Below are 23,999 nucleotides of genomic sequence, written 5' to 3'. Positions count from 1 at the left end.
ACAGAGGGTGTAAAGAGCAGGAGAGATGGCTCTGCCCCTATCAGCTGCTGGATTCAAGTTAGCAGGCCCCAATCCTCATCAGGAAAGTACAGGAGAGCTGGCCCTGGTGAGGGAGACCTGACCCTTGATGACTTGAGCACAGGAGAAGTGGCGGGCTGGTCCATCCCAACAACTACCCCATCTATGAACTGCTGAAGCATATAAAGGGGTTGGTTCTGCAAAACCAAAGCTGAAAAATCTCTATGACACAGGGCAACAACAGGATAACTGAGAGGACTCCCAGTGTGAACCCAGTACTGGTAATGTACCGGAGCCAGATCAATGAATGACTCAATGCAACGAACACTTGCAAGTAAAGCAAGAGAATATACAGTGTGACGCACCACAGCTTACATGACAGAAGTATTATTTAGGAATGGGGTATGGATTTGGTAGTTTTTGTTTTCTTTAGGGGCACTTCCAATGATGGAGGGCAGATATGGAAGGATGGGGAGATGAGTGGGATTGCATGATGCAAAATTCACAAAGAATCAAAAAGATTTTTTTAAAAGGCATTCAATAAAAAAAATAACAAGCACTTGAAGAAATCCATTTGCCAAAGACTCCCTGGACCCTGAAAGTTATACAGTGCCCCTATGGAAAAAAAATACCACATCATGACCTTCAAGTTTCCTTATCATTTATCAAGTGCACAAAGATCATCCTAATGTTGCAAACAAATGGGTTACTTGTCTCTTCAATTTCTTTGGTTTAAAACCAATGAACATAATGAGACCTGTGATGGTGAGGGCTGTACCAAAGAGCATGTGGTCAACCAAACCAAGGCCCCTGGACAAGAGATTCCGGCTGAGAGCACACAGCAGTGCCGCGTACCACTCACCATCTACTCATCATCAGCTAACTGATAGAACACTACAGTAGAAATCACAAGTAAGCCCTGACATTTCTTAACTTCTGAGGCCATCTAATAAATGTACCGTTATGACAAAAACCACACTATCATACTATAGCTCAACTGTAATGCTGGAAGGATATTCTAAGTCCCTTATCAATATAGAGACACACCAAATATTGCCAACTACTAAAATGGTCTCTAGATAAATAATCCACTTCACTCAATAATAAGGTAGATGACTACTAAATATAGATCTCATTACAAAGGGTTAATGTCCGTTCCGTCACCCCAGGGTTATTATCAGGGAGAAAGCAGTAGACATTAACATAAACTTTGAATCAGAAAAAATCTTCTGCTAAGACCCAGACAATAAATATTTTAGGCTTCACAGATGACATATGGCCTCTGTCAAACTGCTGCTGTGATTGTTATTATTGTTGTTAGTATTGTTATTATTATTGTCATTGCTTTCTTGTTGTTCTGGCTGCTGTTGTTGCTGCTGCTGCTGTGTTTTTGAAACTACTTAGCAGTTTTAAATGCCAAGAGTCACTACTGCCTCATGGACTGTCACTGGGCCAGCAAACCAATTTTGCTAAAAAGTTAGTTGCAAGATAATATGAAGGAAAAGCTAATGTGTCATCTTCACTCATTTCTTCAGTTTAAATTATTACAGTCTCCTGCAGCCTTATGTTTTATTAAACACCTATTCCTATGAAGACCATTATTTAGGGGACTAGGTTTAGAAGGTGAGGCCCCAGCTGGGAGAAGTAGATAGTTAGGGGCAAACCTTTAAAAGCCATACCAACACCTTGTCCTAGCCTGACTCTTTGCTTCCTGGTCTGGCACCAAGTGAACAGCTCTTAGACCATGTTCCTAGTGTCACAGACAGAGTGTCTCTGACCACTGGGCCTTCCTCAAATTAATGAACTCTGAAATGTCTCATGCACTACAGCAGTTTATTGGTGGGATAGATGTTGGGGTGGGCCAATTCAAAGACTTGGATCTGGGTCTAAGAAGTATCTGAGGTGGTCAGCCTACACGCAACCCCTCAGCACTCATTCACAACCACTACTTCCAAAGCTAGCTAGCTCTACTGGGCTGTCTAGGTTAGGACCTGCTCTCCCAAGTGGTACAACTGGTGAGGTGCAGGGCCCAGCTCTCCTGCTCTCATTACCCTTGGGCCAGGTCTGTCTGCCTCAGGTGCAGGGGAGGAAAGCAGGTAGGAGAGTATCTCTCCCTTTTACATGCCACCACAGGGAAGACTAGTAGTAGGACCAGGTCTCCCATGTTTATATTCTTGGAGTGAGGTAGGCAGGAGGCAGTTCAATTACAAATCCCAAAATATGGAACATTGAGGTTGGCTAGGGACAGGGTCTGCTCTCCTGCTAGAGTAGGGCCAGTACTGTACAGCCATCAGATATTAACATGTCCCCAGGTGGCAGTCCTGACCAGGGATGTATATCTAGCCTTTGGTGGTAACAGCTGCTGCAAGGCCATGGTCCCAGATATGGATCCAGGGGCAGCACAGGCCAGGACCTCACTATGATCCCAGGTGGGATCATTGGCAATCATATAAGGCTGTCCCTCACTACCTTTGAGTCTCCAGTTCTGTCTCTCTTTATGTGAACACACCCTTCTCTTTCCTCTTTCTCTTTCTCTTGCATTTCTCTATCACTTACTTGCTCCTCACAGAGACACTCAGGATCTCTTAATGCCTGGAGTCATCTCAGGAGTTGTATTCTCAGCTTGTGTGAGGGTCATGTCAGGCATGGTCTGCCCCCACTCATGCCTTCAAGGTGCCCTACTGGTAGTTGTCTCAAGCTAGCTCCCTGTCCAGACCCCATGGTGCCAGTGTTATGGCCATCTCCAGCTCACTTCTCATGGAGTCCATCTGAATGGACCCATGAAAGGGTACTCTGTCTCAGGATCACTTCCCCCAAGGGTCCTCCGTCCCTAGTGGGGTTCTTCTAGTCTGCAGCTAATTCTGAGCTTACGCTGCACCAGCCTGTTGATCTGATCAGGCTTTCTGTTTTAGATGCTTATAGGTTACAACACTGCGCATAGACACACCCTCTGTTCTCTCTGCCACCTACTGACCTACCTGTGACACAGCAGCCATACCTGCTGTGTTTCTAGGAGCTGGCCATGTGATTCTTTAAGTCCCAAAAGTAGTCCCTTTATGTCCCTATGAAAGAAGTAGATAATGACATCTTAACTGAAGTGGAGACAGCATGGATAGAAGAGACTTTGGAACAGCAGAGCAGCTGAGGGGTGCAGGTCAGAAGAGGTATGCTTGACTACATGTACAAAACCCCAGGCTCAGTCTCCAACACCACAAACAACACTGTGCATCATTTCAATAAAGCCAATGTAGCTGGTAAGGCTTAGCCAGCCCAGACTTCAATTCAGTTTTTGTTTTTAAGAGGGAAGAAAGAAAAGCTCTAGGTAAATTCTGACAATGCCAATGACAATGGCTTTGTCACATCACTTCTCTGAGATTCTTCCTCACTTTCTTCCCTACTTTGTCTCTTTTCCTCTAATTTCCCATCTTGCTGGTTATAATGTAGCATAACTGAAGGATAGGGCACACATCACATGGTCGCCCTCACTTCCCATGGACAAGACTTAGTAAGTGTGTCATTCCAGGCAAGCTCAAGCAATATTCTCTTCCATTTCATTCCTCTCATCTAGGTCTTTTAACCAGTAAATACAGAATTAGAAAGAAGAAGGAAATAAAAATAGAGCTATGGATCAATTACTGAAAAATTGGACTAGTGTTTTACAGGGGGAAAGATGAACTGCCTAAAAGAAATGTGAAGTCTACTGAGAGAACAAACGAGTGGACATGGGCGGACTGAACGGGGCCATCTCCATCAGCAGGGATACTGGACACTGAGCAAACACATCTCATTCTGCTTGTATTCTTCAACACAAACCAGGGCTGGTGTACTTAAAGAACCTTCAGGAAGCAGAGTAAAATGCACAAGCACAATAAACTCAGAAGAAAAAAGAATTCCTTCAGTCTCTCAAGGATCTCTGCAAGATCAAAGCTGGCATCTCACTTAATCACGTACTGGAGAAAAGCCCAGGCCGTCCCTCTGGGTACAGATGAACAAATGATCCTCTCTTGTCACTTCTATTCAAAACTGTGAAAGGTCCTATCTGAGCAAGAAGCAGACATAAAATGCACTTAAACATTAACTTGAGAATAGCTTGTTATCTTCCTATACAACACTTTCCCAACACTTCTGGTGGAATGATTAAAAACTTACTGAAAGAAACAGAACTTAGCAAACACTGAGAAGTTTAGAAAATAGTGACTACATTTTTTTCAGTTTTATGTACACTGGTGGTGTGCTTGCATGTATTATCTGCATGAGTACATTGGATCCTATGAAACTGAAGTATCGGACAGCTCAAGATGGCCTGCGGTTGCTAGGAAGTAAACCTAGGCCCTCTATAACAGTCAGTGGTTTTTTTGTTTGGTTTAGTTTGGGTTGGTTTTTTGGGTTTTTGTTTTTTGTTTTTTAGATTTGGTTCTCTGTATAGCCCTGGCTGTCCTGGAACTCACTCTGTAGAGCAGGCTGACCTCAGAAACCAGAACTCTGAAATCTGCCCGCCTCTGCCTCCCAGAGTGCTGGGATTACAGGCATGCGCCTGGCTCAGTCAGTGCTCTTAATTGCTGACCATCTCACCTGCCCTGATTATTTAATCTTAATTATATAATCAGAGAAGCAAAAACAGTAAAAAATTATTTAGTATGTGATATATTACAGACCAAAGCACTGGATTTCATTTTTCAGTACTTTAGTTGGCAGGTAATGGTGAGCTAACTTGTCAGTGATGATTAGTTGCTGACACAATGTCAGTGATAAGGATAATAAGATATATTGACAAAGGAGACTCAAATTTCACACAATCTGAACACACACAAAATCATTTCAAGTTATGATCTTTAGGCCCAGAGTCCCTATGAATGTGATAACGAGTAACAATAACTTAAATCCTCTCTGTGGCAGTGGCAGCCAGCTTCTGCTCTCTGGGACAAAGTTCTGACTCTAAAAGCTGGTAATGACATGCAGAGGTGCTACAACAAGTTCTACAGAGTTAAACTGCTTCCACTTTGATGCCTGCAAACAAAGCAGGTTACACTGAGTGCTCCATTCCATAATCTAGTTTGTCAGCATTTAATAAGAAAGCCCACTAGAAATAATGAACACCAAAGACCCAGCACATACCAACATAGAAGGATGTTTGTGCTCTGGGAGGATGGCAAACCAAGTCAGGCTCCCTCTGACCATGTGGAAGACTAGTGTACGACATGCAAGCAGTGAGTAAGAATCCAGCCAGAGGTATGCATGAGTTAAAAAAAAAAAAAAGAAGGCAAACACTTTCAAGATTGCCTTCAGATGTGAGCAGAATAGCTGCCAGAAGTCTTTTCATCTTGTCTTCTGGTGGATGCTCAATTAGAAGTAGGATGCCTTCTGACCATCCCTCCAAGCATGTCTTCACTACATTGAGTAACTGCTGTCTTTATAAAAAAGAGATTAATATGCAGAAGAGGAGTGTGGGGGAGAAGGGGAGGAGGAAAGGGGTAGGGAAGAAGGAGAAAAGGAGAAAGGGGGAAAGGAAAAGGAGAGCAAGGAGGAAGGAAAGAAGGGGAAGAAAAAGGGGAGGCAGGAAGAGGAGGGATGGGGAGAATATAAAGAGGAAGAGGGAGAGAAGGAGGAGGAGGAAGAGGAGGAAGAGGAAGAGGAAGAAGAGAAGGAGGAGGAGGAAGAGAAGGAGGGAGAGGAAGAGGAGGAGGAGGAGGAGGAGGAGGAGGAGGAGGAGGAGAGAGACTGGGGTTTTCAAGTGAGTACAGGGACAGAAATAGAGAGGGGCTGGCACCAGGGGAAAGAGAACCTTGGCAGGCACAGAGACAAGAGAAGGACTCTGCTCAGGAAATCGGAGTCTACCAATCCTTTGACCGCGAGCACTGGCCCGCCAAGATGATGAGATGATAAACTGCTGCTGTTGGAAGCCTTCTAGTTTGTAGTGTTCTATCAGAAGCTCTGTGATAGTCTTAAGGCACAAAATAGCATGTGTGTGACAATAACAGTGCATAATTTTCAAAAGTCTAGGGAAATACCCAAGGAACTGAGTTTTTCTCAAGTCCTCACAGAAAACTAAGACTATATAGGGCACATTTTCCACTATTTGAAAATTTTCTAGCATTCATCAAGTCCTTTTTCATGATGAAGACTGCACACACAAAGCCATTCTTGGGCTAAGAGGTCTGAAAAAACACTTTAGAAACATTTCAAATGTCTAAAAAAAATACAGCAGAAAAGTTACAACAAAACTTACTAACACCAACAACTAGTTCTTGAGTTCTGTAAGTTATTTATTAATAACCATTTCTTAGTGATGACTACAAGTTTGATAAATAAATTCTTAATGCCCAAACAAATGGAAGCATTTATATTACAAATGTGTGTATACATGTATATTAAATTATGTATGTGTGTGGATGTATGTATGTTTGTATATATGTATGTGTATGTTCCCCAGGGTCTCAGGTATTAAAACACTTGGTCTCCAGTTGGTGGCACAGGTTGGTAGGGGTTGAAGTGCAACCTTGCTGGAGGAAGTATGTCACTGAAGGGGGACTTAAGAATAAAAGCCCTACTACTTCAAGTTTATTCTCTCTGCTTCCTGTTTGGAGTTCACAGTACGAGCTCTTTCATCTGGCCCACACCTGCCACTTCACACATATCCTTACCACAATGGGCTCTCATGTGCCTTCTGCAAACTACCATAGCTGTGGTATTTATTACAGCAACAGCTAGTGAAAGGCATGCAGACACTTTAACATTCAGACAATTTGATATTGGGGAGACCACTGTATGACAAAGAGTTCTTGCTCTGAGCTCGAGAAGACTTGAATTTAAATCCCCGGTATAAATGATACACAAACAAAAAGCTGGTCATGGCTGTTCACGCTTCTAACTAACTCTACAACTGGAGTGTGGAGAGAATCAGATTATGAGATTCACTGGACAGCAAGCTTAGTCAAAACTGCAAGCTTATGGTTCACTGAGATACCTTGCTTCAAGTCAATAAGGTGAAGAATGATAAAGACACTTTAAAGTCCGTTATGGGCTCTGAATGCATATTTACCCTTGTGCTCACATGCATATAGTCCATACATGTAGACTATATAATCACTACTTGTGCAAACACTCTAAATAAATAAATACTGTGAAACCTGCAAAAGGTAATCTCTTTTGCTTAGATTTAACTATCGAGAAGTTTGAGTGGCGTGTAATAACTAGTGCCTGTACCATAAGTACTCCAGAAGAGACAAAGGGCATCACAGGGGATATGATAAAAGACCCAGTCAAAACGACAACAAAAATGAAGAAGGAACAAGAAAAAATCCTCATCTTTTCACTGGAACATAAACAGAACTCAATTCATTGTTGTTATTATTATTATATAAACAAATATCCATAGCCACTATCATTATACAGCACGATATTTTCTAAGTAACTCAAAAATATGTATCTTTGAACATTTAAGCTGTGTTTTCAGATCTGGGGGCAGAGAAATAAGTTTAAAAAGAGAGAAACAGTGAAAAAAAGAAAACATCACTATCCCACACTCATTTTCTAAGTGCTTAAAGAGTATTCAAAATCCTTTTTATAAGCACACCTGGGAAGAATACCAAATCTGTAAATTTGCTCAGCATTACACTGATGTGGTTTTAAACCAGATGTTTAAATGTTACAGTATGTATATTTTCTCCTTCTCGTCTAAGACAGAAGTAAAGTAAGAGGAATATTTGACTTCACTCCACAAGAGACTTATTTAATAGTTTGGCGGTTGTGTAAGTAAAGGTAGCTTGGCTAAGTCAATGTTGACGACATACAGAATGACATGATCCTAATGAGTTGGAAAATATTGGCTCTCAAGAGAATAGACCAGATGCTACTGAGCTGAGAAAGCTACTGTATTATTGAATTTCATTTTTATGAGGTAAAATTTATTATTCAACCATTACAGTATCCCATATGAAACCTTGCATAAAATACTTTTACAGTTACTTTCTGGAAAGTAGATTTGTGTTTTAACATAAAGACATCACTTAAAAGGGGAATTTGTGTATCAATTTGATGATTATTATACAACTTTATAAATCTGTCAATTATTTCCCTGCAAATATCAGACCAGAGGAACTAAAAAGTCAACAAAATAATTAACAATCTGAATAGAGAGAAATTAGAAGTTCTTGTTTACCAAAGCAAACCAAATATAACTTTGTATTTTATCTTCTGGAAAAATTACAAGAGTTAATAGTTCTGTTTTGGTGACTGTCAAAAATATTAACAACAGGGGCTAGAGAGATGGCTCAGCGGTTAAGATCACTGACTGTTTGCTCTTCTAGAGGCCTTGAGTTGAATTCCCATAACCACATGATGGCTCACAACCATCTGTAATGGGATCCAATGCCCTCTTCTGGTGTGTCTGAGGATAGCTACAGTGTACTCATATAAATAAGGAAATCTTTTCAGAAATATAGTGATTAAAAAAAACTATATAAAATAATGATCTCAATTAATAATAAAAATTGAGTACAAATTTTACAACTCTAATACAGTGTTCATAATTCACATATCAAAAGAGCCTCAAGAATTCATGAGACTTTCATTGAATAATTTCTTCAGGTCTCATACAACAGGAAAGTAATTTAATAATGGAAAGATACAAAGATCTTACTTCAAAAATTGAATTAATAGCTATGATGTAATAAATCTTTGGGGAAAAAAGAGTACTAAATCACTTTGAGTATGAATTTTCACATCTGTAGATCTATAACTTGCCAACGATATTACTAGTAAGAAGCCAACTGAATGAATGTAGAAGAAATGTCATCCTAAAACAGGTAAGACAGCTCAGACTATTCATGTAAAGTTTATGCTATGCACTCCTTGTATGATGCAGCGCACAAAAGAAAAATGCTTACAGATAGATATAAAGTATATCAACAGAGGAAAGAATGGGGTTTCTTATTGCGATCATATCACTGCCCAGCCACAACCATGCAGATGCATACGTGTGCGGCAACACCCCACTTTGGACTCAGTAGAACTAAGAAAATATGAAGTGAAAATGTAAGGGTTCTTGGAAAGTCAGTGGATGGTGTTTTGCTACACATGAAAGAACATGTAGCTGAGACACTGGTGAAAGACTAAGGCAGACTCGAGAAGGAACATTTAGCTGAAGCAGACACAGGAGAGAGAATGTTCTGCTAAAGCAAGCATGTTAGCAAAGGTTTCTCTGCTAACAATAGGCATGTACTGATCCACCTTACACTGTATAGTTGAGCTGCATTTGTCAGGACTCCATAGAAAGAAATGCACCAAAAAACTTCTGGTGGTGTGTTGCAGTGCTGCTTCTGCATGCCCAGGCTGATTGGCAGTGATGTCAGCTGAGACATGTCATGGAGGACAGGTGATGTTTACATGATGTTTAGAAAATATAAATAGAACTCAAGGGGCAGACAGTGACGGAAGCTGAGTTTGGGTTGCTCACACAGCTAGGTGTGCAATGCTTGTGGGTCTCGACTCTTTGATGATCTTCGCTTCCCTGAGAGAGGCACAGCCTAGAACTTGTCCTGGTGTTCCTCCTGGCTCCTCCTGCTGACTCTAGCCAAGGTTGAGGCCTGGCTGTCTCTCCTAGGTGGTGCCACTGCTGCTGATTCACGTTTGCTATCCAAACTGGGAATGCTGGTGTATCTATGAAGTGTTTGCAAGTGGATGTAGATGCTGCTGCTGACCTATGAACTGAAATTCCAGAAAACACAGACAGGAGTTGCTCCAAAGCAACCATTCTAAACAGGTTCACTTCTCCCATGTCTTTTCTTTACTTCTACCTCTGATGGGTGGTAGGCTAGAAGGGAATTTAACGCATTAAAGAACCATCAAGTTACAAATAGTTGTTCTATCCCAAGTTTCCAAAAGCTATGTTTGGCAGCTTGAAATCAAGCACATAAAAAAAAACACACACACACACACAATGAAGACTTTTTCTCTAAGTTAAAACCTTTTGAATTGTATTCTTCTCAGCAACATCACTATCTTCTATGGTAATCATTTTCTTGCAGTACTCTTTCAATTTAACTTTACTTTATCATCCATCTGCTCAACAAAACAATGGAACAAGTAGACTCCAAGTAAAACTCAAACCTCTAATTTCCCCTGCAACCATTTCCATAGAGAAGATCCCTACATAGATGTTTTGTGTTAGGATTCTACATCTAGAACATGAAAAAAAGACATCTCCACTGATAATATATTTAGCAATTATGTGTGTTAAAACACTATCAGAATTTTGAAGATGAGAGAAAAAACTCTCAGTTCAATGAAACAAAATAACAACAAAAATTAAAAATACTGCTCACTAGTAGAGAGCCTACTTCCCCTGTGAAGCCTTCGAATCTTGAGGATCTGGGTTTTGTTTGGTTGGTAGGTTGGTTGGTTGGTTAGTAACTGGGTTTTGTTTTTGTTTGAGAATGAAAACAGGGTTTAAAAGATCAATTAGCACACTAAGTCATCACTCCTAAGTATTAATACTTAAAAAGGAAAAATATTCACACTACCTGACTGTGCTAGCTAGCGTTCATGTCAACCTGTCCCGAGTTATAGTCATGTGGGGGAGAGAAGCACAAGTGAGTGAGAAAATGCCTCCATCAGGCTTGCCCGTGAAGTCAGTAAAGCATTTTCCTGACTGATGAATGAAAGGAAAGACCCAGTTCACTGAGGACAGTGGTTCTGGCTACTATAAGAAAGCAGGCTGAGCAAGCCATGAGGAGCAAGCCAGTCAGCAGCACCCTTCATGGCCTCCATATCAGCTCCTGCCTTCAGGTTTCTGCCTTGACTTCATTAGACAGTACAATACAAAGCTGTATGATAAATCTTTTTGTGTCTAAATTGCTTGTGCCATGGTGTTAATCACAGCAATAGGAACGTTAACTAAGATTCTCACAAAGAATAAACCTGTATCTTAATACATTTTTGCTTCTAGCTGTCCACAGTTCAGAATGGATTCATTAACATAGCTTCAATAATCCCACATTCGCATACACTCTCATAAGGTCCCATAAATAAATCCATTCTAAAGTAGAAGCTCATGCTATAGACCAACACACCAAAATAATCTCTTGCTTCTGTGATACATTATTAACATAATTTAGATTATCAGAGAAAAACTGGTTTTCTTCCTACAGACGATTGAATTTTTGTTGTTTGAAATAAAACAGTGTTCCACATGTATGGAAACATTATTACCAAAAGTTAGGATGAACAGAAGAAGACACATGCTGCTGCATATTCTAAGACCAAAAGAAAAGCAAAAATCCAGCATTACTTTACATAGACCAGACCTAAGACCTGCAGTTTCTAAGATGAAAAAAAGTGGGATAAATAAACAGGTATGCTTTTTAAGTGCCAAAATAAAAAATAAAAAAGTAAAAGTAAAAAATCAGTAAAGCTGTAAAATAATTCTATACCAGCAGTGAAATAACTCTATACCAACATGAGAATTTTTTCAGTTGGTTTACTTAATTTTCCATTATGTAAAAAATATAAACAATGTATATAAAACTTAACTATTGAATATATATTTTCTTCAAATAATATAATGATTGGTATCATCTCACAACTTAGCACTGGTATCTCTTCATTATTTGTCTGAAATTCTCATAATCATATAATCAAGTATTTTTGGAAATCAATCTAAACAAAGAACAGCTTTTTGTTAAAAATGCTTAATTAGCCAGGCAGTGGTAGCACACGCCTTTAATCCAAGCACTTGGAAGGCAGGGGCAGGCGGATTTCTGAGTTCTAGGCCAGCCTGGTCTACAGAGTGAGTTCTAGAACAGCCAGGGCTATACAGAGAAATCCTGTCTCGAAAAAACAAAATACAAACAAAAAAAAATGCTTAATTATAGGAATGGTTTACATATATATGCATATATTTTTTAATAGTGACTATGAACATTCCATTTTCCAAAGGGGCATAAAAATCAATACTGCATTTTCTATGTGAGGAATTATAGAATTCCAAAATCAGTGTATTAGTCACTGTAAAAAATGCTTTCATTTTCTTTCCTTGGAAGATACTAAGTTTTCTCCTCTTTGTGTCTGGAAATGATTGACATCCTCTTAGTTTCCAAACCTGAAATACTAAAGAAACAACTGTATAAAATTATACCCACATTCCTAGCTAAAAACAGAGCATTAACTTTATTTAGCAATAATGTGTACCTTTTACAATTAAAAAGCAAATTTAACATTTTGCTTAATATATTACATGTTTTATTGAATTCTATCCCATCTTTTTTCTTTTTTTTTTTATTCGATATATTTTTTATTTACATTTCAAATGATTTCCCCTTTTCTGGCCCCCCATTCCCTGAAAGTCACATAAGCCCCCTTCCTTTCCCCTGTTCTCCCACCCACCCCTTCCCACTTCCCTGTTCTGGTTTTGCCTTATACTGCTACACTGAGTCTTTCCAGAACCAGAGGCCACTCCTCTGTTCTTCTTGCACCTCATTTGATGTGTGGATTATGTTGTGGGTATTCCAGTTTTCCAGGCTAATATCCACTTATTAATGAGTGCATACCATGACTGATCCTTTGAGACTGCTATCCCATCTTTTTCAAACTTTTAGTTGTAGTCAGTAAAGTTGACTTTAAAAATCTACTAATAAATTAAAACTTATAGTTCATCAATTAATAAAACTGTAACTTGACAATAAATAAACTTTCTAAAAGCTGTGAAAACCCAACTTCCTCCAGAAGGACAAGACTCTCAGGTGGCCATGCATGTACCCAACATACATGAACTCCACACAAATGCATGCATGAACGCATGTACCCAAAATGCACATCTTACCCCACATGCACATGTCTTATTTCCCAGTAGAACTGACACAATAAGCACATAGAAAATGAAGAAGAAAAAGGAGAGGAAAAATGAGTCTACAAGAACATAATTCAAACTTGTCCTAACAGTGGAAGTGAGCAGTATAGAACTAGAAATATGTCTATGTTATTTAAAAAGTTTAGTAGAATAAAGGGTCTAAAATTAATGATGACCAAGAAGCACAAACAGTAAAAAATTAAGAAGTATATCATTTCTAAATAATAAAAAAAAAAAGAGCACTGTAAAGATGTATTGGAAGATATAAGAAAAAATTAGAGAAAAGGTCACCATCAGTCATGGTTTGGATATGTTTAGCCCAGAGAGTGGCACTATTTGGAGGTATGGCCTTGTTGGAGAGTAGGTGTGTCACTGTGGGTGTGGGCTTTAATACCCTCATCTCAGATGCCTGGAAGTTATTATTCTGCCAGCAGCCTTCAGATGAAAATGTAGAACTCTCAGCTCCTCCTATACCATGCCTGCCTGGATGCTGCCATGTTCCTGCCTTGATGATAAACGGACTGAAACTCTGAACATGTAAACTTAAATGTTGTCCTTATAAGAGTTGCCTTGGTCATGGTGTCTGTTCACCCTAAGTAAAACCCTAACTAAGACACCATTTGAAAAATGAAATGAACTCAAAATACTTGAAAGCCATAAGGGAATTATAATCAAAATTTTATAGCATTTACTTAAGATAATTCAAAACAAAAAGTATACGTTTTTTAAAAACAAATGACTCAGACTTTTTCAATTGAATATATATAAATAGTAAATACAGTCATAAAAATATTCTCAAAAAGACTGGATGCCCCAGTATGGGGGAATGCCAGGTCAGAGTAGAGAGAGAGGATGAGTCGGTGAGTAGAGGGAGGGGAAAAGGGATAGGTTGATTTTGGAGGGGAAACAGGAAAGGGGATAACATTTGAAATGTAAGTAAAGAAAATGTCTAATTAAAAAAAAAGAAAAACATATCTCAACAGCATTATCCACGGAACAAAAGAAAATCAAACCCTCAGATTTACCACTTTACAACCACACTGATGGCTAGCAGCATAAAAGTATGGCAAAAATGTGGAGAGATGGGCACAACACCACACACTGCAAATAAGACTCTAGAGTAGTATAGATATGGGGAAAGTTTGGCAGCTCCTCAAAAGATTAAATACTGAGGGACTACATGTCTTAGCAATTTTATTCTTCAAAAATGTAGAGCATCTGGAGAAATGATAGCATGTACTCACATAAACTATAGGAGCAGTCATAATACATTATAACAGTCAACAAGACTAACAATCAAATATCTACCAAATGATGAACATGTGAATACACACAAACAGTGCTGCCCTATTCTGTAATAAAAGGCTCCATGCTTGCGAGTGTTGCACAAAGTTCCACATGGTAGAATGGCAATTTTTTTCATTATATAATATTTTATTTACATATTTTGCTTTTTCAGAGTACACTTCCTCATTAACAACTCAACAGTGGGAAGACAGTTCATTACTTAGTTTTATATTTTTGGGCAGCTCATTTATGCATAAATGAGATACATTTGAGGAGTAGTCTGCTTGCATCTGTCATATTTAATCCACCTACAAGGAGAACTCCTTAAATTGAGCTTTTCTAAATCTAGGTTTCCACAATGTCCTTCCTAAGACTTAAAATAATCAGTAATTGAGAACATCTTCCGATTCAAAGTCCCCTAGAAACAGAGCCATCCACGGCCAGTGTCACCTGAACAAGAATGGAAGGTTCCAAAAGAATTATTTTCCAATTCCATACCAAGTCTGACTCATGAGGGCACAATGCTCCCTCCTGTTCTGAGAAGAGAAGTCTACTCGTATCCCCATCGCAATCAGCTGGCTCTCCTTAAGAAACAGAGGTCAGAGGCACCATGAGCTATGAAATGTTTAGCTACACCGTGAGGCCTGTGAGCTGGTGACCATACTCAGTGGAACATGTAACTGATACTCATGAATGTCCTCTCCCTTAACAAATAAATTCTGAAAATAACCATGTAATTAGAAGATATTCTGCCCACCAGTGACCTTATCCTTCTCCCCCTCCTCACGGTGAGGAGAACAGCATTGATAAAGAGAGGCAAGGAGGCATACAATCAAAGTGCTGCACCAGGAGCTCAGAACTTCCACAACATGGCAACTGCTCTGCCGATGTCTACTTTGTGGTAACTAAAGCAGCACAGCCCACCAAAGGCCAAAGCTGAGACTGCCGAGAGGCCTGCCTTGGCAGCCCTCTGCAGTGTCCCCATGAACACAGTCAGTAACCACTTGTCCAGGTCCCCAGTGACTGTGCAGGGTGCAGACTGCAGCCAGAGAGCAGGGAGTCAAGTACCCAGCGGAGAGCAGACCCAAGTACTAAACATGGACAACCCTCTTACTGGCCCAGTGGAGAGACGCAGCCTTGGAATCAGAATGGTGTTTGGTGACAGGTAAATGCACAGGGTACCACACCATCTGGGATAAGCCGGTCCTGGAGAAATGCTGACACATAAGCAGCACTGACCGCCCAGCTCTGCAGTGACAGAGCTGGAGCTCCTCGGCCACTGCAGACAATACCCAGCTTTAAGAGAACCTCCATGTCGCTTTTGAGGGCTCAAGGTCACCCTCCAGAATGGCAATGTTAAAGTGGTGAAACCATTAAGAAATGGAAATTGGAAGGTAACGAAATACCTTAGGGGTTGAGAGCACTAGCTGTTCTTGCAGAAGACCCAGGTTCAGTTTAAAGCACCCATCTGGCAGCTCAAAACGACCTATAACTCTAGCTCCTGGGATCAAATACCCTTTTCAAGACACCTCAGGTACAGGAACACATATAGGATACGTAATAAATTCAGGCAAAACAGTCATATATGTGAAATAAAAAGAAGTAGAGATCAGTGTATCTGGTCTTATGTTGCTGGTTCAACTGCAGGTCAGCATGCAAAAGATAGCCTTTTCAATAAATGGTGCTGAGGGATACCTGGGTTCTTTCCAGCATCTGGCAATTATAAATAGGGCTGCTATGAACATAGTAGAGCATGTATCCTTATTACATGGTGGGGAGTCCTCTGGGTATATGCCCAGGAGTGGTATAGCAGGATCTTCTGGAAGTGAGGTGCCCAGTTTTCGGAGGAACCGCCAGACTGATTTCCAGAGTGGTTGCACCAACTTGCAACCCCACCAGCAGTGGAGGAGTGTTCCTCTTTCTCCACATCCTCTCCAACACCTGCTGTCTCCTGAATTTTTAATCTTAGCCATTCTGACTGGTGTAAGATGAAATCTTAGGGTTGTTTTGATTTGCATTTCCCTAATGACTAATGAAGTTGAGCATTTTTTAAGATGCTTCTCTGCCATCCGAAGTTCATGAAATTCTTAGGCAAATGGATGGAGCTAGAGAACATCATACTAAGTGAGGTAACCCAGACTCAAAAGGTGAATCATGGTATGCACTCACTAATAAGTGGTTATTAACCTAGAAAACTTGAATACCCAAAACATAATCCACACATCAAATGAGGTACAAGAAGAAAGGAGGAGTGGCCCCTGGTTCTGGAAAGACTCAGTGAAACAGTATTCGGCAAAACCAGAACGGGGAAGTGGGAAGGGGTGGGAGGGAGGACAGGGGAAGAGAAGGGGGCTTACGGGACTTTCGGGGAGTGGGGGGGCTAGAAAAGGGGAAATCATTTGAAATGTAAATAAATTATATCGAATAAAAAAAAAAAAGAAAAAAAAAAAAAAAGAACCTACCCACCGGTGAGATAGGGGAGCCTGTTGGTTTGCAGCTAGGGCCAAGTGCTCTTGTTAGAAAACAACAATCACTGAAAATACAGCTATGAAAACAAAAACAAAAAAAAAAAAAATGGTGCTGGTTCAACTGGAGGTCAGCATGCAGAAGAATGTGAATCAATCCATTCTCCTTGTTCTAAGCACAACTCCAAGTGAATCAAGAACCTCCACATAAAACCAGACACATTGAAACTAATAGAAAAGAAACTGGGGAAGACCCTAGAGCACATGGGCACAGGGGAAAAGTTCCTGAACACAATACAAATATCTTAGGCTCTAAGATCAAGAATTGACAAATGGGACCTCAGAAAATTGCAAAGTTTCTGTAAGGCAAAGGGCACTGTCAAAAGGACAAAAGAGCAACCAACAAATTGGGAAAAAATCTTCACCAACCCTACATCTGACAGAATATATATATCCAATATATACAAAGAACTCAAGAAGGTAGGCTCCAGAGAGCCAAATAACCCTATTAAAAAATGGGGTACAGAGCTAAAAAAAGAATTTTCACCTGAAGAAATTTGGATGGCCGAGAAGCACCTTGAGAAATGTTCGACATCATTAATCATTAGGGAAATGCAAATCAAAACAACCCTGAAATTTCACCTCACATCAGACAGAATGGCTAAGATTAAAAACTCAGTAGACAGCAGGTATTGGCAAGGATGTGGAGAAAGAGGAACATTCTTCCACTGCTGGTGGGGTTGCAAGCTGGTACAACCACTCTGAAACTCGGTCTGGCAGTTCCTCAGAAAACTGGGCATGATACTTCCAGAGGACCCTGCTATACCACCACCATATACCCAGAAGATTCCCTAGCATGTTCATAGCAGCCTTATTTATAATAGCCAGAAGCTAGAAAGAACCCAGATGTACCTCAATGGAGGAATGGATACAGAAAATGTGGTGTATTTACACAATGGAATACTACTCAGCAATTAAAAAAATGAATTCATAAAAAAAAATGAATTCATGAAATTCGTAGGCAAATGGTTGGAAGTGGAAAATATCATCCTAAGTGAGGTAACCCACTCACAAAAGAACACACATGGAATGCAGTCACTGATAAGTGGATATTAGCCCAGAAGCTCTGAATACCCCAGACACAATTCACATATCAAAAGACTCCCAAGAAGAAGGAAGGAGAGGTCCCTGGTCCTGGAAAGGCTTGATGCAGCAATGTAGGGGATTACCAGGACAGAGAAGTGGAAGGGGGTTAATTGGGGAATGGGCAGAGGGAAGAGGGCTTATGGGACTTATGGGGAGGGAGGAACTGGGAAAGGGAAAATCATATGGAATGTAAGCAAAGAATATAGAAAATAAAAAAAAAGAAACAAACAAACAAACGGAGCAGAAGGAACGACAGTGAGAAAAGATTAAGGAAAAGCCTTTCTGAAACAATGAGGAGTAAGCAAATGTAGACGGGAATATATTAAACGATGCAATGCTGACAAGAACAAGTTAATGATAATTAGCTTCATTTTAAGCTCAAGGCAAAGGACTTGAATGGAAATAGTATTTATGATCAAAGAAGAGGAAAATGGATGGGAGTGTGAACAAACAAAAGAATGTACAATAAAATCAGAGGAAAGTTCAGAAATGAAAGAAAACCTTATGTTTCATTATTAACTCTCAGTTATGACCATCTCAGGAAACAGGAAAATAGGCTACAGGCGAATGAAGATGGTGGAAAGTGGCACACAGCCAACCACAGGATGGAAAAATGTTCTTCTCCAGATTATAATAACTTAAGTATAACATCTTTTATTACTGTAGTAATTTAAAACTGCTTTAAAGCAAAAGATTTCATGTATCAAACAAAGTTTAACAACTTTGTATATTGAGAGTACTCATATACAAGAGCATAAAATGCTAAAACCTAATACCCAAAACACATATATACTTTCAGCATCTTCAGCAAGAAAATTTGGTGCACAATTTTATAAATACTATGTTCGCACTGAAATACACACAAGTGGATTGGCATGGTGGGGGAATAACAAAAAACTATCCACTTGGAAAATTAACTTTAAAAGTATATTTTAGATAAGTTTTCCTTCATCTATTTTAAGTATTTAAAATTACTTATTGCATTTTTTCAAGCTGTTAGAAAAAAGTAATTTTTTCTAACAATACAATCTTCCCGATTGCCCAATCTCTAAACTAAGATCTTACAATACACCATGTTACAAAACACAGAATTGCTGGCATTTGTCCAAGACATTTCTTTAATGTTTAAGGATGATAATTTAGGATAATTTCCAGAATATTTTTTCATGTTACTCTTCATTATATAAATTCATGAAGAGAAAGAGAAAATTAATTTGCTTAGAAAAACAAATAAGGAATTATAAACAAAAATCAATACCTCCAGTTTACTAACAATTTCAGGCTACTTTAGCCAATGCACAAAAACTAGAAATTTTAATTTTTCATGAATACTGTGGATTATAAGATAAACAATCAAGCAAATAAGACCTCCAGAGAAAGTGCCACTTGAAATAGAAATGTGAAAAACAAATGCAGTGCTTTCAGGATGGTATCTATAAAATACCCCGTCTATGAATGGCCTCAGTCAACCTCAGAACTCAGAAGAGCCACCCGCTCCCCACTGATTATCCAGTACCAAATGGTCGGCCCTGAAAACATGCATACAAGCAACATCATACAGACTGAACAGGTTAAGAATATGTATACATATACAGATGGCTATAACAACAATTAATGAAAAAATTGAAAGACAACAAGAAGGAGTTTATGGGAGAGTTTGGAGTGCAAAAGGAGAAGAGAAAAATGATGTAATTATAGTATAATTTCAAAAGTAAAAGAAATAATAAATTTTTAAAGGCTGCCGTTTACATGTGGTTTCAGTGTGTTCACAAAGGGCTGAAGTACTGCGGTTTATTCCTCTCAGTGAGGAACTGAAAAGCCAGCAACAATATCGGTTTGTTAGTTGGCTGTTCGTTGGTTGGTTGGTTAGTTGGTTGGTTTTTCATGACAGGATTTCTCCATGCAGACTAGCTGGCCTAGAACTCACTCTGTAGGCCAAGCTGACCTCCTACTCAGAAACCCACTTGCCTCTAGCTCCTAGTGCTGGGATTAAAGCTGTGTGCCACCACTGCCAGGCAAGAGAGTAAAAACTTCATTAATCATGCTATTAAGTTTAAAAGAAGGCCCTTTATGAGGTGAATAGGGAATGCCAATTCCATCAAAGTACGGCTTCCATGACTCAATGTCAGTGGCCATAAAAGAAGAGAGAGGCTTGGTGTGGCTGCACACATGTAATCCCAACACTCAGGAGCTGACAGAGTAGGATTCCAAGTATGAGGCCAACCTAGAAAGAGAACAAAGACAAGAGCAAACAAATGTCCTCCCTACCGACTGCCATGTCATGGCATCAACTCTGTGAGTGACAGTGCCCCACCCCACTCCGCTTCACAAAAAAATCTAACCAGAAATTACTCTATACTATACAGCCTATGAAACTTTCTCCAAAATATATCACATTTAGGCCAAAAGAGCAAATACTGACCAACACAAAACTATTAAATAAATTCATGACTTTAATTGTATCATAACTGAATAATATAAATAAATAGAAAAAGAAACTGGAAAAAAAATCACGGAAATGGAAGAATTGACTTTAGAATAACAAGAATGTCACTGTAAAGATCACAAAACAACCAAAAAAAAAATCTTACAATCAAATAAAAAAACAACTTAAACAACAAAGGTGATTCTAGAAAAACTTTTATGGGCTTGAATGATTATGCTTACATCTAATTGGCATAACCATGTAACTAAGGGCTTAAAAATACAAAAACAGCCCAAAGCCAAACACAAAAGATGAGAAGAAGTCATAAATGGTTAAAATAGTTTTAAAAAAGTAAGCAAGATAGACACACCCTTAGCCAAACAAACAAGATGAAATAGAGAAAACAATATTAGAGAAGAAATTGGATACACTACCTCAGATACAAATGAATGTAAAGATCATTAAATAATATTTTAAAAACCATACTTCAATAACCAGAAAATCCAAAAGGAAAGGATCAATGTCTAGATACATGTGACCTACTACATCTTAAGAGACGCCAGCACACTGCCATGGGCTTGAGGGCATCACTCACAGCTGCCAGTGTGAGAAGTCAGTAGAGATGTCCAGGAAAGGGTGAGCACTTTGAGAAAATATGGTATAAATATTAGCCAAGTAAATATCTACTTTCCCAGAAATACTTCTTAAGTTGAGCACTCTAGACTCAGGGATTTGAGTATTAGTCAACTCTACAACAGATTTTCCTTATGACGAAAGTGTGTTCTTACCTGTCATCTGGAAGACTTCATTCATCAAAGCTTCATTTACTGTTGAAGGGCTGACATTTCCAAAATGAGACCAACTCTGATAAACTGCTTGCAACAAAAGTGTCTGTGCTCTTGTAGCTTGAATTGTGAGATTTGGGAGCTCAAAAATACCCTCAGTTATAACAGTCTGAGATCTTTTGGTCCTATACATGAAAGTAAAAGGTAAAAACAAGTAAGTAAGTAAATAGTGTTTACACACAACATACTCAAGGAATTGTGCTGTAAAAGGGGGGAAGGTATAAGTTCCCATGGTTTTTATGAATGGTATGCATGTGTATACACAATCATGTATATGTTCATATATGTGCATACATGTATACCTGTGTGTGGATCGTGATGGTGGAAGCCAATAACTGGTATCTTCCTAAATCACTGCACACTTTATTTTCTGAGGCAGGCCCACTTACTTACTGAGCCTGAAACTATGATTTAGCTAGACTGGCAGGTACCAAGGGTCTTCCTATCTTAGCCCTATCCCCATTCCACTCCAATCAGGGAATCCATTATTACACGGATGCATGACCATATCCAGAACCCAGAGCCTTATGCACAGAAAGCACTTTACTAACTGAAGCATGGCCCCATACTGAATTTTTTTTGGAAATTTTAAAAAAGTTCTGAAATTGAAAAGGGATTTTAATTGCCACATTATAAAAATATTTTAAAGCCCTGAATTATATAAATTATTAAAATGCTAACTTTTGCTTTAAAGGGAAGGAAAAAAAAAACCCTACAGTATCCAACAACATAGCTTCAAGTGAGCATTGCCCTCCCTAAGAAAGACAAAATCACAGCAGCAATGGGAAGACAAACATTACCCTGGTCTTCCCCTGTGGCGTGCCAGATAGTGAAATAGAGAACTACACATTAAGACAGCCACCACGACTTTCCAACATGCATTAGCATCACAGAATTCCACCTAAATTTACTCTTCGATTGACAATCCTGGCGATGCACTAAAGGGAAACCAGAAGAAGAGTGTACAATGCACAAAGCATTCTTTACACCAAATAAGTAAAACTGTATTGGTCAGAACAATGGAAGAGTAAACAAATCACACAGATTTTACAAAACAGTATTAAATTTTAATACGCATTATTTTCAAAATCTTTTTCCCTTCCCTGACAGTTTCAAAGTTGACAGCTACTTTTCTCTTCTATTTTCTCAAATTTCCATCTGTATTCCTGAACAAATAAAAATTCTACAACTACTACCACTAATAAAGATCACACTCACCTGGGACGCCTATGTGAACCTAGTGTCATGAACCTAAGCATTGTACTTCCATCCTGAGCAAGCATTGGGCACTGGAGCACAGCAAAAGCCATGATCCTAAAAGAACCTCATTACTGCAAGCTGAGGGGAAACTCAGTTCAAGTGAAACGTATTTGTCTCAGAATAAATTTAGCTATTTTATTTAGTACTTATAGAAAATATATTTTGCACATTATTATTCAATAGTAAACAAGTAATTGTGCCATATATACATAACACTTTGAGGGGTTTATTTTTCAATTCTATCAAACAAAAAAGTATAGTTAGTTATACCTCTTTTAAATTAATATTAAACTTCTATTAAACAAACTTAAAATGATTTGGCAATACATAGTAACTGATACAACATTCCTACTATTGTTGATGTAACAATATCAGCAGGGAAGACTTTTATTTCTTTTGTCAAAGATGAAATTATATTTTACCAGTTAGCAAGCTAGGTAAGTAACAAATGCCATGTTTCTATTATGCATTTCATGCAGGCTTCACATTATGCTATCTTTGCTTCAGAAAAATTTTAAAGATCAATAGATTTTACAACTTAAAGCTACTTGGGGGACTCATTAAAATGTCAGTGTAAATACACAATAAAAGTGTGACTTTTCCTTGTGATTTATACCACTGCACATTTATTTAAAATAAGGAAGCTCAATATAAAATATTAGTAAAATATCTTAACAAAAGCTAGACTTGTCTTAAAATATAACCAAGTTGCATTTTAATAGTTATGTTGGTCATTTATGTGGCAAATGTCTTAAAAATACTCACATTCAGAAATCTTGTCTGAATATATGTTCATTTTATGGAACAGGTTTAGAAACTATCAATCCAAACATTACTCTCTAGGGAAAAATAAATCCTTGTGTAACTAGTGGGATAAACAACTCATTAAAATTCAACTTGGGACAAACTCCAGGATAAATTAAAGGAAATAGAAACAAGTAGCTCTTAATTGCATAGTAGCAAATACTTTAAATAAATATAGCATAATTACAAGTAATTTAAAAGAATATGATTCACCATTTCCTAGCAAATCACAACACAGAAACCATGAAGTTTCCCTACCAATATAAGATTTCTACTTTTTTAAATTCTTATTTTAAATGCATGAAAAGACAATTCAGAAGTTTGGCTCTTACTACTGGATGCAAAGAAATAAAACAATTTCCTTAACTTCCTGCAGATCCCACAAAATGTCTTCCACATGCACACCTCAGGAAAATCACCCATTTGCTTTAAGACACAATTTATAGCAATTGAAAAAAAATGTTTTGGCAACAGCTGGATCTAAAAACTCACACAGAGTTCCCAAATGCAAAGCTTGATAATTTAGAGCAGTTTCCAAAATGTACTTTTGTTATTGCTCATATCCTGTACAATAAAGTGAGATTAGGTCATTTTTTTCCAAAATACAGTAAATACAGAAGACCAGTTAAAACTTGGAAAATTGTGGATATATATATATACATATATATGTGTGTGTGTGTGTGTCTATATACATAGACACACACACACAACGTAGACACACACACACACACACACACACGCAACTTACTTAACTGCTATAACACTTCACACAAAGTAAAGCCTTTTAAGCACTTTTTAAAAATTACATGATGGTTAAGTGAAAGCGTATACTCTCTAGTCCCAATCCGCTCCCCTATCACAAATAACCATTTTCCAAAATGAATATACATGCAGACCTCACATAC

At 38.6% G+C, this 23,999-nt stretch overlaps 1 protein-coding gene, 1 non-coding gene and 1 pseudogene across 10 annotated transcripts in view; all 3 read right to left on the bottom strand.

Annotated features, from left to right (window-relative positions):
- The window catches only part of Vps13b (vacuolar protein sorting 13 homolog B), a 564,131-nt gene that overhangs the window by 443,209 nt on the left and 96,923 nt on the right, over positions 1 to 23,999 (bottom strand). For 8 of the 9 annotated variants that reach the window (XM_052160919.1, XM_052160921.1, XM_052160920.1 and 5 more), the window contains exon 17: positions 20,974 to 21,155. In XM_052160919.1, coding sequence (XP_052016879.1) covers positions 20,974 to 21,155 — 182 coding nt within the window. Of the gene's footprint in view, positions 1 to 20,973; positions 21,156 to 23,999 lie in introns of those variants that run through there. The other variant, XR_007973922.1, reaches the window with a different exon arrangement.
- On the bottom strand, positions 2,909 to 3,038 carry LOC127668264 (small nucleolar RNA SNORA17). The gene has a single exon (XR_007974043.1). It is a non-coding gene; the product is annotated as a small nucleolar RNA SNORA17 (small nucleolar RNA).
- On the bottom strand, positions 14,532 to 15,607 carry LOC127667708 (succinate dehydrogenase [ubiquinone] cytochrome b small subunit, mitochondrial-like; annotated as a pseudogene).

This window comes from Apodemus sylvaticus, chromosome 17, assembly GCF_947179515.1.
Source record: "Apodemus sylvaticus chromosome 17, mApoSyl1.1, whole genome shotgun sequence".
NCBI lineage: Eukaryota > Metazoa > Chordata > Mammalia > Rodentia > Muridae > Apodemus > Apodemus sylvaticus.
This window is presented reverse-complemented; position numbering and strand designations above follow the sequence as displayed.